Source organism: Periplaneta americana, chromosome 14 (genome assembly GCF_040183065.1).
Source record: "Periplaneta americana isolate PAMFEO1 chromosome 14, P.americana_PAMFEO1_priV1, whole genome shotgun sequence".
Classification (NCBI taxonomy): Eukaryota; Metazoa; Arthropoda; class Insecta; order Blattodea; family Blattidae; genus Periplaneta; species Periplaneta americana.
In genome coordinates this window covers 116,553,227-116,567,021 of record NC_091130.1, presented here as the reverse complement: position 1 = coordinate 116,567,021, position 13,795 = coordinate 116,553,227, and the positions used below count along the sequence as shown (strand labels likewise).

At 34.7% G+C, this 13,795-nt stretch overlaps 1 protein-coding gene across 2 annotated transcripts in view; it reads right to left on the bottom strand.

Annotated features, from left to right (window-relative positions):
• LOC138712964 (cilia- and flagella-associated protein 251-like) overlaps window positions 1-13,795 on the bottom strand; it is a 121,939-nt gene that overhangs the window by 97,281 nt on the left and 10,863 nt on the right. Inside the window, exon 2 of one of the 2 annotated variants that reach the window (XM_069844648.1) lies at window positions 10,652-10,860. In XM_069844648.1, coding sequence (XP_069700749.1) covers window positions 10,652-10,847 — 196 coding nt within the window. In that variant the 5' untranslated portion in view covers window positions 10,848-10,860. The remainder of the gene's footprint in view (window positions 1-10,651; window positions 10,861-13,795) is intronic. The other variant, XM_069844647.1, reaches the window with a different exon arrangement.

Here is a 13,795-nt window from a genome sequence, read left to right as displayed (position 1 = left end):
TTATTTATACATATATTTTCTATGCTTTATTATTCCAATATTAAGGTTCTTGAATGTGTTACCGGTACTGATATTGTTACTTTATGTGTTTCTGATATATAAATTAGTGAAGATATGTTATTAGAGTATTGATAGGCTAATTAAAATATTATTGTTATTATTATTGTTATTTTTGTTATTATTTTTGTTATTATTATAAGTGTGCCACTCACCTGTGTCGTTGTCTAGGTCTTCTATCACAATTTCAGGTTCATCTCTGTGTGTATCTGGGTCGTCTGGTTCGTTCTCAGTTTCTCCAAAATCATTTTCATCTTCCAAATCATTTTCAGTGTCAGCAAAGTCATTCTCACTCTCTCCTAAATCATTTTCAGTGTCACCTGTGTCATTTTCAGTCTCTCCTACGTCATTAGCGTCATTATCTGTGTCAGCCAACCCCATATCGCCTAGAGGCATGTTGGCTATATCGTAGAGTTCGTTGAATGAACCTGTAAAACAAACAAACCAGTGAGAAAAATAATTATTGCGTATATTATCGGTTAAAAATCTGAGAATAAAGAGATAATGAAGTTTTTAGATATGTGAACTGGCGTCTTCCCTAAGCATCATTAATCTGATTAGCTGACTGCATAGTTTTGCAAACTCCAAGCCTGAAGGCCACATCGGACTGAGTACTCGGTTCTACTGAGGAAGTTAGGAATTAAAGAAAATGAAGATCTAAGAAAAAAATATGGTCAAGTAGCCTAGTACAAGTATGGTAAAAAAATATTCAATATTTTGCTATAATTTTTCTATCAAAGCATTACTTACTTACTTAGGGCTTTTAAGTAACCCAGAGGTTCATTGCCGCCCTCACATAAGCCCGCCACCGGTCCCTCTCCTGTGCAAGATTAATCCAATCTCCATCATATCCCACCTCCCTCAAACACATTTTAATTTCCTATCAAAGTATAGGCCTACCTACAAAAATTCATAAAATACAAAGTGAATAAAAAATCTGGAACCATATAAATATCTTCCATAGGCTTGATTTTCGATTACTATAGATGTTACCTGTATTTGTAAGACGAAATTCTCTACCAGTGACACATTCGATTCTAGCCCTCAGCTATCTCAAAAGATGCCATTTTGAATCCAACGTTGAAATTTTAAATGGAAAGGGGGTCATGTAGGTACTCAAAATCATGTGAAATTTTCTAAGAAAAACAATGGTGCAATCCGTTTCAAATTATTTAAAGGAACTGTAATAATGACACAAACATTAGTTACTCCATCTACAGATGTTTTGTAACATGGTACGGTACTAAGGAGGCTTTGGAAGAGGTGTTTTTATGCAATTCTTGTAATTGACTTTTCCTGCTTTACTGTTTGGTTAACCTGTGAAAGTTTCAGTGCATTGTTGTGTTTATTTGAAGCTCTCCTATAACAAATTTCTTGATTTTCGTGATGACATTATCGAAAGAGGAAAGAATTGATATCATTCTTCATTTTGGTAGGTTAAGCCACAGAAATGTTGCAGTAGACTGGACTAACAGTTCCTGAACATTGGATTGGTCGATGTGACCAGTAGAATGGCCGGCCAGGTCTCCAGATTTAACACACCTTGATTTTTTTTCTTTTGCGGTTACATAAAGAGCTTGGTAGGATGAAGAGAAAATTGAGAATGAGAACATTTAAGGAACCGTATCATTGAAGCCTGTGCTAAAGTCACCCCGGAAATGCTACAAAATGTTCTATCCACATTACTTACGGTTCATTCTATATAATATATAAGGCCTACGTGTATTCTCTAGGCCCTGCTTGTAGGCCTACTTCTCTGCGTAAACCGAAACATCTCTAAATATTAAGTGACTGCATTATATTGACTGTGGGAAGGGAGAAATATTTATTACAACATGTACAGTAGGCCTAGCAAAACCTAACATTAATACCCGATTCTAATTTTTGTATCCTATCAAGTAGCCTTAATCTATTCATTTACTCTCAAGTCAGTCCCGTCAAACCGTACGTAATATGAAAGAACTTGTGCAGAAGGATTATTCCCACACTTTAATCTATGCTTAATAATTAATTCTATTCTGTTGCATACAATCAATATACTGCAATGGTTATGTCATTCAAATAGGTACCTATTTATCAATGAAGTGTAAGAATTCTTTGAATTTCAACGATTCAAAGCTATTTATCACTGAGTATTATTGTTATAAAATATCGATATTTTATTGCTACTGCTTGGAAATTTTATCCTCCTATATAGGTAGTTTAGAAGACTGGTTGTACGCAAATTTAATATTTTTTACAATACCGGAATGTTCAAAAAGCTTTGGTGAAGTTGAGAAAGAAATTAAAATATAATTTAAATTGCAAGACCAGTTAACACAAAAAAAAAAAAAAAACAACGTGGAACCAATTGTGCAATATTACAAAGAATGAGGGAATAAGTTTTTTCGTGATACTGCAAATTGAAGAGATCATGTAATATGAGATATTTTTTTAATGAAATTTGAATTCAATAATTGCTATGTACATTTAATGAAATTCCTCTGTTTCATTGAATAATCATGTTCGTCGATAATATTTATGCATTAATTTCATCATGTTTATGCATACACTTCACTTGTTTATGATAAAATCAATAAATCAATATTTTATTGATAATTTTGTCAATAAGCTATAGTTGGTTCGGATAATGAATACTAGAGGGCTCTGATTACATTTGTAATAAATAGTTTCACTCTTCCTTTAATAATAAAGAAGGTCATGCTAGCCAGAGAAACATAGTATTAGCACAGTCTAGTATATACAGTCACGAAGCTCAATACGTAGGGAATATGCATCCATAGATAGTTGCTAACCACTAGGATCGCTACTATCGCCTCACCACTTACAATGTGAAACAGTACCGGCACAGTCTATTGTTCCTAGTACCCTCATCAACTCAAGCTTCGTGACTGTATATACTAGACTGTGATATTACCGTACATTAATAAATTAAACTTCTCGTTTAATATACGTAATGATATGCATTTTCATTAGTTATTATTATTATTATCATTATTATTATTATATTCGCTAAAGAGTTCTAATAAATACTAATCGAGGTTTTTATTTTCACTAAATAAATGAAAACCTACCTCTACATTACCCATGATAATAACATAAATGTTAACGTGACAGTGAGATACCGTGGAAAATTAACAGGCAAATAAGCACTTCATAAATCGAAGTAAACACCTACATTTTTTACTGAGGCGCCTGAATCTATCAAATCTAGACGGCAGTATTATCCATGTGTCAATGTGGTCGATTTGCACACAAGCGGCAGAAGGAATACAGAGAAGCATCAGTGGCAAGATGGAAGCACCTCTGTCTGAGTGTAGCATTGTCAAACAGCGCGCCGTTGAGAGATTTTTCTGGACAAAAAGTCTGGCAGAAAAGCATATTCATAAAGAAATGCTGCTCGTGTATGTTAAGCATTGCCAGTGAACTCAAGCTGTCTCTTTGAAGTTTTCTGAAGGGTGGACAAGCATCAAACATCGAGTCAGTGGACCAATGGAGATTGATATGGAGGCAAATGTGCAACAAGTTGGCAACTTCATCTGACCAGACAGGATTAAGGGAACGATATGCTAACCCGGATAGTCATATGCGACGAGCCTTGAGTGCATCTTTACCAACCCGAGACAAAGCGTGAATAAGTGTTTGGATCAAGTCGTCAATGGTACACCCGTATAAAAGTATCGCCATCTTGCAACTGCTGCTTCTTTGTTTCGCTTGTGAGTAGGCCTGTATCGATAATACTGCTACCTAATTGTGATAACTCCAGGCACCTCATTAAAAAATGTAGGTTGCTACTTTAATTTGCGACTTGACTCTCGTTCATATATGAACAAAGACTAAATTTTAATGCTTCAGGCATAAATTTACCATTAACGGCAATATCCATTAAGTTTCACGTCTTGAACCGTGCACACTGTGGTTAATACGAGAAGTTTTCCAGTGTACAGTATTTCAAATTGTGCTCTAATGGTAATTTAAAAAGTAATACCTATGTGAGCATGGTCAGAATATACGCCAAAATTAAAGCTGCGTAATTTTATCACTTCTTTTTCTAAAACAAGTATAAAATCATGTAAAACCTAGGAATGTCCTAATGTGACTAATTCACTATTATTTCGCGCTTTTACCCGTTACGGTAAGTATTATACTGTAATATTACACGCGTTTATTGAATAATTTTTCTCCATTTAGAGAATGTTTAATTAATAGATTTTTAAATTCATAACCGCACCAATTTCTTCCGCTTTTTCTTAACACAAATTTTCCTAAAGTCTTAAAGTGTTCACCATATTGCTATTTCAAGTTTTTACGCTTTTATCCACAATTAGTTGTAACGTTAAAATCGTGTTACGTGTTTTACTGTACTCTAGTCATTATATAATTTGGTGACACAGATGTTCTATGACTCAGGAAAGACAATTATCAATGTTTAATTCCGGCGGAACGTGGTTACGTACTTGTTTCATAATGTAAATGCAGAAGGAAGTTACACATTGATTCGAGAGAAGAAACACACACAGCTGTTGATATAATACATGTTAAACAATCAACACTCATTTATTCAAAATATTACCGAAACAATTACATAAAGTTTCCTACTTTTAAGGAATATTTTCACTCCATATAAATGGAGGAGAATAAAAAAAGACTCTATATGAGTTAAGAGAAAAAGCAAACACTTAATATAAAATACTACAAAATATCTAAAACGAAAAGCTTTTTAAATAGTATATCAGAAACTTGGAGAACAGAATCCAAAAATTGCAATGAGGATATGTTCGAAAACCAAGATTAGAAAGGCCCAGAACAGTGGCCAATGTTCCATTCTCTATTAATGAATCAAGAAATAAACCAGTAATAAATAATACACCATAAGGAAGAAATGAACTAAATATGAAGAAAATAACCCGCTCTATAGCTTGTTATTGTGACATTGTTGCATGGAAGCAAATTGTGTTCATTGGTGTGAATGTTTACATTTCAACTCAGTGTAAATTCTGCAGCATTTAAAGAGTTATGACGAACCCACAGGAACATAGATGGTATGTATTGGAATACCATAGCACACGGAGTTAACACAATTTCTTTCTATGCAACTATGCCACAATTCCGAGCGAAAGATCGGGAACACCGTCTTTTTTTCTTTTATTTTTTTCTTATGGTGCTATCGTCTTCCGCCAAAATTAGAATTACACATCCCATAAAATTCTTTGAGCTGTTCTTTCTAATACCACCGGTATGAATTGGTAATAGTATAGTTACAGAATTATATCAGTTTATAACCATGAAATATTTCTGTGGACACAATGTACAGACACCTGAGTATTCAACAACAATAAAATAATAGTATTATGCTGCTTTACACTATTTTTATGAAAGTAACTACTGTACTTATTTTCACCTTTCATAAACGAAATAGAATATGTTCAAAACCAAGCTCTCAGACTCATTACTGGTGGAATCAAAACAATTCCAATAGATTCTATGAGATTCCTCACTAATATTAACAGCATCAAAATGACAATAGAAGAAAAAGCACTGATTCAGTATGAAAAACTTATCAGATTATCAGGAAAAAATTGGCATTCATACATCCTCTATGTAGATTGAAAACTCAAAAAAGTTTTGTATCCATTGTTCAAGAATTAGAACAGAAAATCAATATCCCGAATTTAAAAAAGAAAAACTTACAAATTAAACCAAACCCTTTAACTCTATTAAATATAGAATATAATCTAAATTTAACAGAAGAAATACTGAAATCAGAAGTAAACACTGAAATACTGAAACAATTGTCTTTAGAGACAATTAATATTAGGTATCCTTCACAAAACTGGCTTCATTTATACACCGACGGATCCTTGATCTCCAGAGAACATGGTGCCGGTGCAGGTGTTATGTGCTGTCTCTTCTCACTTTATAGATCTCTTGGATATGGAACAACAAGTTTTGATGGTGAAATCATTGCAATAAGTGAAAGTCTCAGGAATCTTCTATGCCACATCAATACATTTAAGAATGCAGTTATATTGTCAGACTCCAAAGCAGCTATTCTATCAGTCTCTAAACACACACACCTTCATCTCAAACAGCAGAAATAACTAAAATGCTCTCTCAATTAATATCACTCAATAAAAGAATTGTATTCCAATGGATACCATCCCATTGTGGAATCCTGGGAAACGAGAATGCGGATGCTTTAACAAAGAAGGGCAGCACTGCTACTTACAGACCTGTTACTAAATCTACGTATTAATCTGTGAAAAGATTTATTAAATCTACATACTTAGGCCCGGTTGCAGAAACACCGATCAAAATATGATTGGCAATCAAGGAGGGTTTGATTGGCCATCAGTTCTATTTCTGTTGCAGAAAGAACAATCAGTGTTTGATCGGAGATCAGTCTTCCATCAGATATGATCAACAGATTTTTGCTGGTTAAGTCACTGATCATCGATTAAATAGGCTATTTATGTTGTTCTGTTTATAATGCAGTTACTGTAATGTATATAGTAAATAGTTATAGCGTAACAATATTGTTTTCGACATAATGGATTCTTCTGATGAAGAAATTTTGGAATGAAAAAAATATTATTAAGAAGAAGGCGTTTCCGTGATAGACATGAATTGTTTTTATGTATAATGACAGAAAATTTGAGCAAAGATTTAGGAAGGATTCGTGTGTTTTGTTACTTTCAAAAATTGAAACAAATATATGCAGACAGACAAATCGAAACCTTCCACTTTCTCCTATGAACCAAGTTCTAATAATGCTGAGATTTTATGTTGTTGGAATTTTTCAGGCGGTCTTGGGTTATCTTGTTAGGGTCCACAAATCAACTATTTGCCGAGTAGTTAGGAATGTTACGTATGAAATTGCTTTGTTATGGCAGGGTCTCATAAATCCCCAAACTTCAAACAGGGAATGATTTGAAATCCAGAGAGAATTTTCAGTCATGTCAGGATTTCCAAGAGTAGCCTAATATTGGTTGTATAGACTGTTCACATCCCCATCCAATCACCTGGTTGAAATGATGCCGAACTTTATCGAAATAGAAAAGGTTTATTTTCTCTGAATATACAGGCAATATGTAGTCTACACCATCATTGAAATTCTGGAATGTTGTAGACCGTTGGCAGGGTTCTACACATGACAACACAATATTTTTAATGAGTTAGGTTACGAGCTCCATTTGTAAACAGAGAGATGGGAAATGGAATTATTTTGGGTTATGGAGGCTATGCATATTCCAATTTCTTGTCGACTCCCCTAGCAAATCCCACAACAGAAGCCCCCTCACGTTTTTTTTTTTTTTTTTGTTGGCTTCTTTTTTTTTCACTATATTGTAGTCTATATACAAATAGAATCCACCTGTTTCCTTCTACAAAAAGCAACAAAACATTTACTTGAACATTCACTTGTTTTCCTAGTCACCGCCCACTTGATGCATTCGTTTCGCGACTTTTAAATAACATCAAATTGGCTGTGGTTGCTAAATAGCACTGTTGTCAAATGTATTTCTTTCTCAAATCAGCAATTAGTAAATTGAGATAACTTGATTGGAGATTCACGTTTGTGCAACACAATGAACAATCAAATAAATCAGACATCAACTGATTGGCGATCAGAGACTGATTTGATTTGCGTTTCTGCAACCCGGCCTTACACTTCAACAAACAAAATTTCATAACACAATCTCAAGGGAAATAATGGAACTCTCTGCATCATAATCCACAGTTAATTCCCGATTTACCACGAAAATCGTCTGTAGCTGCATTTAGATTGGCAACAGGCCATGATTGTTTGGCCAAACACCTGCATAGAATTGGAATATATCAGTCCCCTAACTGCCCATTGTGCAACTCAAACCAGGAAATGGATTCGGAACACCTCAAAATCTGTGCTTCAGTGGCTGGCCATGATAATATCTTTGAAAAATATTGGAGTGCAAGAGGTCAAATGACTTTATTGTCAAACGCCTGGCATTAGAAAACAACAACTTATTTTCTCCACAGCTATGTATATTATATAAATTTGATATAGAAACTATTACTGTTAATTATTTTCTATAACATGAATTTCAGTACTACTGCACTTTAATTTTGATTCATATTAGCCCTACAACTAAATTTGTCAGATCTATTTGGCATATAGGCCTACATGTTCTCTTTGTTGAAAGTTATTAAGTAGGCCTATTATTGGTACTAATTTTTAAATTGTTTATTGCATTTACGAAAATATTAGAGTTTCTGAAATTAAATTAAATTACATCTGTGGTGCGACGACCCATGGAGGGTGCACGTCCACATGCTTCAGCAGAGGTGAACGATCATCCTACCAGTATGGCGTTACATGTGCCAGCATGATTATACTCCAGCCATTATAACTAGCTTACGAATTCGGATTCCACTAGTCGTAGCAGCTCCTCAAATTCATCTCGATGCTGGGTGGGTATCGGCCCCATGCACTAGTCAAAATTTTACGAGAAAATTTCTCTCGAGTCTCTAGCATTGAAAGCCATAGCCTTGGTCGTTAGGCTAACGGCATGGGTTGTGGATATTCAATTAAAATTACACAGACCTGCAAAATTAAGGGCCATAAAAACTTTTCAAAAACTTGATGCTACATTTAGCTATAGTTTCTTGGGATGCTGAATCCAAAACTTAGTTCACATTTTCTCTATGGCATACCATTTTTCCGCAGCATGCTTTGGCACTTTAAGTAATGTGAATGTAGCGTTAGGTATTGAATTTAGTATGGAGAAGGGATGAAGTGAAACATGTCCTGTGGCAAATATTAGATTAGATTGTCACATTTAGTCAAATGCTTTATGCTGCCTTTTGCTCTTCATGGTGAAGGTGCGATTGTTGCTTTTCCTCTTGGGTGAGCTTCAAGAGATGTTCTTTGTGGCCAGAATTTTTGTTCCCAATGACTGCTGCTTGCTCTGCTGTCCCCTTCACAGAGGAAACTTAATATGCGCACCTTGCTGACCAAGAAGCATGCACAACTCTTTCAGATCTTCACAGATAATCCAGTTATGACATTTGTATTTTATCTTTGCAAGGACCAGTTCAAGATTCTCATAAGTTTCTCTAAGGTGTACCGAATGACCAAGAGGTAACGAAACATACCTTTTGCCATTGTGCAAAAGCACTGATCACTGCCTTCAGACTTCTTTTGGAGCAATTGGTAAAAGTCTGCAATCATCCACTTCGTACTGAACATTAAACTTTTGCATCAAAACCAGAATATCAAGCAGTAGCCTATACTAAGGTATCCTCTTGTGAAAAGTAAGGAGTAAATTTCTCCTCTCTACTTCTGTACTTATGAAGAGATGTTCCTGGTGCCAGAAAATTCATTTGTTTTAATCTGGAATATAAGAGCTCAGATTCTTCCTTGGGTAATCCTAAATTTCGTAATAAATCATTGAGTTCAAAGTGGTAAACTCTTCAGAACTTCCACTTTCTACATCACACAGCCTTTTAGATTATGTTTCTGATGCTTGTCATCAGATTAGTACAACATTTTACATTAGAGCACTGGGTTATGGATGCAGCAAAATAACCAGTATTATACTATAAAACATAAAATGTAGTTTTGTGTAAAAATGGTGCGTGATGTGCCATTTTTTAAAAGATTTCTAGCTTCAGCAGACAAAAATACATAAAGGAAAGCTAATTTTTTTACATCACATATTCATTATATATATGAGGTCTCGCCTACCTCATTGAATATTATACGACTACTATGAAGTAGCCAATGTGTATTATCACCATTTAAATCGAGAAAAATTTGTTCCGGCACCGGGAATCGAACCCGGGACCTCCCGGTGCCGGAACGAATTTTTCTCGATTTAAATGGTGATAATACACATTGGCTACTTCATAGTAATCGTATAATATTCAATGAGGTAGGCGAGACCTCGTATATAATGAATATGTGATGTATTAACTGTTAGCAGTTGTCACAAACTGATGTTGAATATGGCCATAAAAGTCATTTAAATATGCGCTCCTGCATGTATGACTTACATTGTCTAAAGTGCAGGTAGTAAGGCCGTAAAATATTACGAGAGGAGTTCGGCCGGCACCGTGGATCGTATCCCGGCATAGCTCAGTTGGAAAGAGCACTCAGCGCGTAGAGTTGAGAGGTCCCGGGTTCGATTCACGGTGCCGGAACGAATTTTTCTCGATTTAAATGGTGATAATTTTTTTTTTTAGTTTTTCTTTTTTCCGCAGACCTGTGTTATCATAAACCTGCATTTGAAATGAAGAAATAAATATACATCACTCAACAAAAAAAGTGTAGGGGCTGGTAATGGATTGCTTCTTATATGTGTGTTTAAAAACGCTTTTCAATTCCTAAATAAAAGAAGTACGCCTTCTTTGAAGTAAACAACCGTGGCCCTGAAAGGCTTTGAAATGCTTGCATAATTAAGTACACGTTCAATTTGATTAATAACACTTTTACTCCTCATTCATCTGCTTATCATGCATCTTTCTAAGGTTCAAAGGACTCCGTAACGATCTGAATACTGTGCTTCCGGCACATAAATGTTTCATGACATTCTATCGATGACAATGTCGCCTTTACCTTGTAGTTTCGCGAGGGCGTCGTCCTTGACGTCTCCGGCGGCATCGATGAGGTCGTCGGCCGACTGCTTTGCTTTAGATGTTAGACTGTCCACACTAGCCCCCGCGAGTCCCGTGCCCTCCTGGATCAGGCTGTCCGCCGTCGATTTCAGCTCCCCGTTGCGGGACAAAGAGGGGGCGCTGCTGGCACACCCCATCTGTCAACAAACACTTCGTTCCGAGCATATGTGATTATGATAAGGCTTTTATAGGTAAGAGCTGGAAGTACAAACCTAGTGCTGCCTTAAGGCTGGTTCACAATAAACCGGGAACAGAAACGAGAACTAGAACAGAAATATTGTTAAAATAAATGCATTTAGGCCTAAATGTGAGCATTCACAATTAACTATTTATTTTAACATTATTTCCGCTCTCGTTCTCGTTGTCGTTTCCGTTCCCGGTTTATTGCGAGCCAGCCTTTATTCTCTGCCCGAGAAGAGGCTACCATCCACAAAATAGAAACAGAAAAAAAGTAAAGGTAACTGATATTAAGAATTAACCTCCTTGACAATGATTAATGCTAAATGTTTTTGAATCGTTTAGAAACACAATAAACTGTAATTGTTAATAAAATAGTAATTGTAAAAATTAATAGTAGTGATAAGAATTTAATAATAATCACAATTAACTGTGAATGCTCATATTTAAATACATTTATTTTAACAGTATTTTCGTTTTCGTTCTCGTTGTCGTTTCCGTTCCCAGTTTATTGTGAACCAGCCTTTATTCTCTGCCCGAGAAGAGGCTAGCATCCACAAAACAGAAACAGGAAAAAAAGTAAAGGTAACTGATATTAAGAATTAACCTCCTTGACAATGATTAATGCTAAATGTTTTTGAATCGCTTAGAAACACAATAAACTGTAATTGTTAATAAAATAGTAATTGTAAAAATTAATAGTAGTGATAAGAATTTAATAATAATCACAATTAACTGTGAATGCTCATATTTAAATACATTTATTTTAACAGTATTTTCGTTTTCGTTCTCGTTGTCGTTTCCGTTCCCAGTTTATTGTGAACCAGTCTCTGCCCGAGAAGAGGATAGCATATACAAAATAGAAACAGAAAAGAAGTAAAGGTAACTGATATTAAGAATTAACCTCCTTGACAATGATTAATGCTAAATGTTTTTGAATCGCTTAGAAACACAATAAACTGCAATTTTTAATAAAATAGTGATTGTAAAAATTAATAGTAGTGATACGAATTTAATAATAATGATAATAATAATAATAATAATAATAATAATAATAATTATTATTATTATTATTATTATTATTATATTTATTTAACGTGCTGTACAACAACCAGAGATCAATAACAGTTCAGCATATGATAATTTCATAACGAAAACATTAATAATGATATAAATTACAATAAAAGTACATAGAAATAATTATTAAAATAATGACAATTAAAAATAATTATAATTGAAAATGAAAGGATGGAATTATATAAATAAATATAATACAAATGATATAAAAGATAACGAGAATGATATTATAATACATATCTAAGCAAAAAACATCAGTTAATAACTAATTGACATGAAACTCCAAAGTATATACTACACATTAAATGGATCCAAGTTCAATCCATGCAAATTAGCATATTTTATACATCTGCAGACCAGAGAGAGAGAGATTTAGAATTTCTATTGTAAAAAAAAAATATGAAATTTTAAACCCTTAGCAGGAATACGAAGACTGATACTGCTTAAGAAGGACTCAAAATCAATATCACCCTTAATGACTTTACAAAAAATAAATACTCAAGATCTTGACGTCTGGCAAATAAACTACAGCAATTAAAATATTTACAGTTAACCTCATATTTATAATAATCAGAATTAGGTAAAAATCTATAATAACACAAGGAAATAAATTTTCTTCGAATATCCTCCAATTTAGCCCAATCGGTGGAAGTAATGGAGTTCCATACAACAGATGCATATTCAAGCTTGGATCTGACCAACATGTACTATAAAATTAATATACACATAGGAGTAGAAAAAAATAATAATAGGCTATAATGTATCTAAAGTATTTATACACCTTATTAGTTTTACTCTTATACCATTTTTTTTACATTGAGGCTCTATAATTCTATATTATGCGGATACAACGTTGGATTCGTTTAACGTGGTGTCAGCAAAATGCTGCATCTCCGCTTAAGGCCCATTACACAGCGACGCGCCTTTCATTAATTGATGAGCAACTACAGGATGTATCCATAATAGTCCTCTTTGTTTTGATTCTCTAGGAGATAAAATAAGCAGGTACACTTTGGTTTGTAGTAGAGCTAGCACAATGGATAGCCGGAGAATGTAAACACGCTGTAGCCTATTCCCTCCTCCTACGGGCCAACCACACGAGGAGGTACGTAAAGACTATATGATCTTGCGAGACTGTTTACTTTCTCCTATTATCCATTGCGTTGACTTTACATTCATTTCAAACAATGGACACGAACTGATATCCGTGTTGCTGTTAAAGATGATCAATCTGTCCATGCATAGAGCGAAGATCCGCTTCGCTGTGTAACGGACGTAAGACAATACAGAACATCGCATTGACAACAGACAAATTCTATCACAGTCTAGTACAGTGACCGGCATGTTCTGTGCTCTGTGACGTCATACTACGTAGCTGCCTTGCTCTTTGCTCGGCAATCTCTGCATACTGAGCACAGCGAGGAGAGAAGGTTCAACTGAACAGTGGTGGTACGGCGTCTATGCACTGACAGAGCGCGATCCATTCTTCTGAGATAGTATGGGAACAGCACAATTACAATACATTTGTACGAAAACAAAACTGTACAACCGTGATAAATCAATGTAACAAAATATTTTGGTTTGTAATCAAATTTAATGTACTTACAATAACATGAAACTCATAATACAGCCACTTGCAGAAGCGTTTGCATATATAAATGAAATTCCGAAACTGCTATAAACATATAAGCATATAAATAAATACTTTAAGCAGTACTGCAACACTTTGTCTACTCGGAAACTTGAAAACAGTTCAAGTGTTTTTAACACACATTTCTCTACATAATATAGCCTACAGATTAAACTACATAGGCCCTATCTTGGTGAGTAG